This window comes from Microtus oregoni, unplaced genomic scaffold, assembly GCF_018167655.1.
Source record: "Microtus oregoni isolate MIOR12 unplaced genomic scaffold, Mior012 000016F_ref0000370, whole genome shotgun sequence".
Classification (NCBI taxonomy): domain Eukaryota; kingdom Metazoa; phylum Chordata; class Mammalia; order Rodentia; family Cricetidae; genus Microtus; species Microtus oregoni.
In genome coordinates, this window is record NW_024543075.1 from 26,284,080 (window position 1) to 26,290,655 (window position 6,576).

The 6,576-nt window shown below is 50.3% G+C and overlaps 1 protein-coding gene across 1 annotated transcript in view; it reads right to left on the reverse strand.

The window, feature by feature from the left end:
• Vps35l (VPS35 endosomal protein sorting factor like) overlaps positions 1–6,338 on the reverse strand; it is a 106,578-nt gene extending 100,240 nt beyond the window's left edge. The window contains exons 1-3 of the mRNA XM_041667134.1: positions 6,238–6,338; positions 3,174–3,273; positions 1,884–2,051 (exon numbers count right to left, since the gene is read on the reverse strand). Of these exons, the coding sequence (XP_041523068.1) occupies positions 1,884–2,051; positions 3,174–3,273; positions 6,238–6,338 (369 nt within the window). The remainder of the gene's footprint in view (positions 1–1,883; positions 2,052–3,173; positions 3,274–6,237) is intronic.
• Between the last annotated feature and the right edge of the window lie 238 nt (positions 6,339–6,576).

Genomic DNA, 6,576 nt, shown 5'->3' on the forward strand with positions numbered 1-6,576 from the left:
CTCTTCAGGACAGAAGCTTTTGTTGACATTGCTGATTTTGTTTCTCGGGACTCTGAGCATGCTAGGCAAGCACTTTACCTAACTCGGCTACACTCTAGCACCAGTAATACTTTTTTCTGGGGGTTGGTGGGGGTTAGGGGTGGGGTTCCAAGACAGAGTTTCTCTCTGTAGTCCTGGCTGTACTGGAACTTGCTCTGTGGACCAGGCTAGCATCAAACCCAGAGATCCACCTGCCTCTGCCTCCCGACTTTTAGGATTAAAGATGTGTGCCACCACCATCCAGCCATATTAGTTAGTTTGGTGTATGTGTATGTATGTATATGTGTATGTGTATGCATGTGTGTGTGTACAGGACAAAAGTCAACCTCAGATGTCACTCACTCCTCAGGCAGTCTTTGAGGCAAGGTCTCTTACTGACCTAAACTTTACCTATTGACACAAATTAACTGGCCGGTCAAGACCCAGGAACACATCCCTCCCTGCCCAGCACTGGAATTATAAGAGTGTACCACTCTTATACTCTTATCAAGTTTTTCATATGCGTTCTTGAGATCAAATTCAGGTCTTCATGCTTGCAAGGCATGCAGGTGAAGATGGGATCCCGGCGGCGATCTATCAAGGCAGACTAGCCAATCTATGTGTTCTGGGTTTAAGTGAGGCTCTTCCTCAATATATCAACAAGTAAGGTAGAGAACAATCCAGAAAGACACAAGACACCTGATGTCGACCTCTGACCTCCAAACACAAGCAAGTGTGCATTTGCATACACACCCCACACACGTGCAAACACATATCCAAATGCATACCGCACACACATACAAAATACATCTTTAAGATTAAAATACGGAAAGAAAAAAGCACCCTGAGGGGCTGGAGGGATAACTCCATGATTAGGAGCACTCACTGTTCTTGTAGAACACCCATAGGGCAGCCCACAACTGTCTGCAAATTCAATCCCAGTAGGTAACGCCTACCCTGATCTCTACAGGCGCACATGCAGTGTTTATATACACATGCAGGCAAAAAACAAACTTATACATAAGATCCATAAATCAAAAACTTTGTAAAGCATACAGAAAAAACTTTCCACAGTACATATAGCAGAAAATTAAAATAATTGGTACTAGCCAGTTGGGAAACAGGTGAGAGTTAGCTTCGCTGGCAGGAATACAGACCACGAAGGCCTTTGAGGGGATGGCTCTGTGACAGCACTCAGAACAGCACACATCCACTGCCTTCGTCCAGTAGGAAGCCCTCCACCCCCCCCCCCCGCACACAGGCACCAAGAGAAATATATTGAAGAGACATGGTGTGCTGTCAACACCAGCAAGCACCTAGACTCCATGGGTACCAAAGAAATCAGAATATGATGCAGCCATGCAAAATAACAAGGCCACAAGATAGAAAGTTCTCTAAGACATATTGTCGAGACAAAACATTTTTTTGTAAATGCAGAGGGACTGGGGACCTAGGGGCGTGGCTCGGTTGATAGCGTGCTTGCCTAGCTTATACAGAGCCCTGGGTTCAGTCCCTAGCATTGAATAAACTGGGAGTGGTGGTTTATACTAGCAAACCCAGGCCTTTGGGAGGCAGAGGCAGGAGGAAGAGACACGAAGGTCATTCTCACCCAGGCCAGTGCACACTACATGAAACCCCGACTTTAAATATTAATTTAATTAATAAATAAAAATATAGAGACCTCACAGAACTCTACCAGCCTCTCTCAGTCAACATACTTAATCAAAACCCTGTGAGTGTGAGGATGTTCTTAACAGTAACAATCAGAAGGCCCAAGGCATTATTTGTGAACCTTTAAACCGCCATCCCTACAGGTAAGGACCTGACAACCAGAGGCCTGTTGCTGGCCAGGCGGTCGGACTTACTGTGACTGTCGCTGTGGCTGCAGGGTCTGAAGTGGCTGCAAACATGGAGAGGGGGTCTGTGCCATCAAGGACGCTGCTCAGAGGGTCGATCACGGAGCTGGACGAGGAGGAGGATGTGGACGAAGTGCTTCCCTTCCGGCTCACCTTCTTTGTTTTTGACTCAGTGACCTGTGGAGAAAGTTGTACAGTGGAGGTCACCGGGAACCTGCACCAGGTGACAGCCAACCAGGTCACTTTGTCTGTCTGTGGAAGCTGGACTGACCAATCACGGGGACAGAGGCAATGAGTATGTTCTATGAGAAACTGACACCACAGACTCTCCATGGGCTCCTCAACGCAACTGGTGCTCAGGAAGACAAGCCACGGCTAGGAGCTAGGAACTTTAGGCCTCAATTGAGTTAAAAATAATCAGTGTGACCACTAAGTACCTCCTCCCACACAAGTTCTTCACTGAAGACACTTGAGGAACATCTGAACAAGGACATACGGAGATGGCAGGAAGGTCATGCCTGGGAGGCCGAGGAGCCCTGGGTTATCCCCCTTATGTCTCCTTGAGCACCCTGCTTCCAGCTGGCCATCAGGTTTTCCACACTGTCCTGACCACGAGGGCTTCTCTGAGCTCTGCACACTATCTCAGCAAATTAACAGAACCCCAGGAAAGACAACAGGACCTTTACAGAGGTGAGAGGCACAGGGCACATCCCAGACTTGGCCCTAGTAACTCAAGGTTGCTAGGGGTCTGGTGATAGCTATCTCTAAGTAGGGTCGGACCCAAAATACCCCGCAAAGCTGATGCCTTCTGGAGAGTGAATGGCTCGCTGATATCTAGTACATGGGGTCATGGGAGTGTCATGTACGGACTGTAAATAGAGTAAAATAAGTTTCCTGTCTGGAACACTGTCAGAATTGGACGGAAGGTCATCCAGGTGGTGGCAGGAGAGGAGAAACTGCTCAGCGCACGGACCACAGCTGGTGGCAGACTGAGAACGTAGAAAAGACTTCCTTTCCATTGTTGTAGTAAGCTTAAGTGTGTTCTTTGGTTTGGCTGGCTTGCTTGTCTTTAAGACAGAAGCCCACTAGGCAGGACAGACTAGCCTAATGTTCACTAAGCGGCCAGAGCACCACACAGGGCTGTTTCCTATCTGCTTAGGAATACTGGATACTGGACCTGGGATCTCTGCTAGGGCAGCAAGTGCTTAACTGCTGAGCCATCTCTCCAGCCCTGGGAATCTGCTTTCTAGCAAGGCCAGGGCACTAGGCCCTCCAGTCAGGAGCCTGCACAGAACTCACAGTGATGGGCTTCAGCGGGTGGTAGTCCCCACACTCCAGAGGCACTGTCTCCAATCTGCATGACGCCAGCTCTGCCTTGTAGTTCCTGTTCCGGGAGTGCCTGTGAACAGTAACAGAGTGGGTGAATGTCAGAAAGGTGACTGAGACCTAAAACTGTCATCTGGATTCCATCGACTGGGGAGCAATTTGGAGCTAGTAAGAACAATACAAAAGGGGCTGGAGAGATGGCTCAGAGATTAAGAGCATTGCCTGCTCTTCCAAACGTCCTGAGTTCAATTCCCAGCAACCACATGGTGGCTCACAACCATCTATAATGGGGTCTGGTGTCCTCTTCTGGCCTGTGGGCATACACACAGACAGAATATTGTATACATAATAAATAAATATTTAAAAAAAAAGAACAATACAAAACACTAAATAAAAACATGAAAATTATTTTATTATTTATTTGAACTTGCTATGTAGCCCAAGCTAGCCTGAAATGCACTAGGCAGTTGAGCATGACCTTGAACTCCTGATCCTCACACCTCTGCCTTCCAAGCCTTGGAAATACAGGTATGCTCCATCACACCCTGTTTATGCCATGCTAGGAATGAAACCCTAAACTTTGCATGCTACGTGCACACTCTCCCAACTAAGCTACCACACAACAACTTTCAAGCTGTTTGAAGGCACAAACTGTCCACAAATCCTGGATCTGTGCAGCCAGATCCAGTGCACAGGGGAGCGCCCCAAGAGGAGCCCAGTTCCCACAGCCCTGTTTTCTCGGTGTTAGCTGACTTATGGCATGAACCAAGCAAAGGGCAGGTGGCTGCTGGGAGGCCAAGCAGCCAAAGCCTGGAGCAAACATCCCAGAGCTGGACAGACCCAGCAAGGGATCAAGGGCCCTCCTGGTGCCGGACAGGTACAGAGCTCAGGGGACAGACACAGCAGGGCTCAGGGTCCACAGTGAGGGCTTGGAGACAGTGTTCCTGTAGAATAAGTTCCAGAGAAGCAAGAAAAGGTCCATGCTGGGCAATTGCAAAAGACAAAAGGCAACGAGAGCAAAGGAAATGGCAAATGTAGCTTCATCAGCTCTGGGTTAAGAAGAGAAAGGGTCAGTGAGCAGGACGGTGAGAGCAAGAGGCCAGGGCAGAGAAGGAAGACCATTACCACACGAGGGGCTTGAAGAAAGGGCCACACTCAGACACCTGGAATCCATCCCAACAGGGAGGGGGAGACGTGGCATGTCTTCAGAGTCCCCTCAGCACACACATTTGACTAGGCCTCACTTCAGGGGGAACCCCTCAGGTGGCTTTACCCACAATCTCCTCTTAGCGACTTCCTACCTGCGGCTGGCAGCCCTTTGCTATTCTGTGCAGCCGAGCCTGTCTTCTCTCCCACAGTGAACTCCACCATAGCAGCAGCCCAACCCCGGCAGCCACCACATGCACTGTGCCTTACAGTTTCAACAGCTGCACAAAATCCGACGTTTCCTCTATCAAAGATCCGCGCACTCCCATCCACACACCCCAGAAACAGGTTTCCCTGGTTACACAGGCCAACTCCGTCCTCGACTGTCCCTCCTCTGAGAGGTCAGGAACTCTTTGGCTGCCAAGTCCCTAAAAGTCACTCAACAGGCCTCAGGACTTTAGGTCAACTCTCATCCCATGTTCTCAAGTCATAACTGGGCTTGGGAGTATTCAGTAGGATGCCGCATGCTGAGCACTGAGCACACTTGAGAAACGTGATCTTCAGAACAGAAGCACACTTCCCCGGGGCCTCATCAGGACCCTCGTCCATCTACAGGAACTACTGTGTGCCTACAGTCACCAGGAAGACGATGGACGCAATTCTCTTTCATTAGGGAACATGAAGCCAGCGGGGAAAACTGAAAGTTGAGTGTACCACCACACAGAGAAATGCTTAGTGCTTGCGCAGTGGGAAGACTACAAAGACCCAAGACACTGGCAGAGTTGTGGTCCCTGTCAGTAATTTATAACGAAAAATATCAAGGTAAAACCGTAGTGGGGAGAGGTGCTAGGAGCAGCTTCCTGGAGTCTTTCCTTACAAATTCCCAGGGAGCTGACGGAAAACAGGTGCTTCTCACTTGGCGGTGGCCTGTGTTCTCAAAAGGGTCTTTTGGCCAAACCAGCATGAGCAGTGACAGAAGTTCTGGGTGTGGGCTAAGGGTTCCACAGCCCCCACGCTGCTGTGCTGTGCCCTGGAGTGGCCTCTTAAGAGTCTGCGAGAGGGAATGAGGTCAAGTGCCGAGCCAACATAAAGGCAGAGAGGGTTGATGGTGATCACGTTCAAGGCCTAGGGCTGCCACTTTCTTTCATGCTCACACTTCAAGCTACCTGCCATCATCTGAAAAGCCAGAAAATTAGCCCCTGCGGAGGCAAGGTCTCCAATCCCGAACCTCATTACCATCAGCATATCTTGTGTGGATTCTTTATTGATACAAATCACCTGCTGCTACCTGAGGGTCACCTCACTCCTAAGCACAAAAAGCCCCATATTCCTTCCTGTTTGGTGAGTTCCTATTCATCCTGCAAGACCCAGCTGAAGGCTCTTCGTTGAAGTCTTCCCGGGCTGCCAGGGGGCTGAGGGACTGCTCTCTCCTTTGGGACCGAGCAAGGCCTCCTTTGGACACCCCTCTCTTCGGTGTTCAGTTATACCGACCGCTCCGAAGGACGTCCGAGGGTTCTGCACACAGTAGGGTGAATGGCCCCACTTTACAGATGGGAAAAGCTAATCTTCAGGTGAGCTGAGGAGCTCAGGGAACAAACGAGAAAACAGCTAGGGGACAGACTCGGAGCGGGTTCATCCCTTTCCCAGAACCCCCAGGACGTGCCAATTTCTCTCTCAGGGAGGCGAAAACCTTGGACCGAGTAGGCAGGAGTGAAGGGGCTGCGGAATCGCCGCGAGGAGCAGCGGACTGTCACCAGTTCCGCTCTTCCGTAGTCCTGACAACCGGGGCTGGGAAAGAGACCATTCATTCCAACAGGGGTGACTGCCCACCCACGCAGACACCCGCTAAGATCGGCCCCTCCCTGAAGCCCACTCGCCGGTTCTTCCTTACCAGGGAAAGACAGCCATCTTCCCAGTCACATGACCGCTTGTTCTCAGCGGCCAGCCCCTTTTCTCACGTCCAGAGAGGCTTGGCCCCGCCCTGGCCGCCATGATTGTGAAGGGCAGTTTCTGCTCTGAAGATCCTGGGTGCCGTCATCCGCGCCATGATTGTAATGGGCAACTTCCTGCGGGTTCGCGTCCTCAGCGTTTGTGAAGCGCAGTTCCCGCGTAAACTCGATGTCCGTCATCCGACTTGATTTGTTTTGGTGTTTTATTTTGTTAATGGGGAATCCACTTGCCTCTGCCTCTCCAATGCTGGGATTAAAGGCCTGACTTAAATCATATTTAT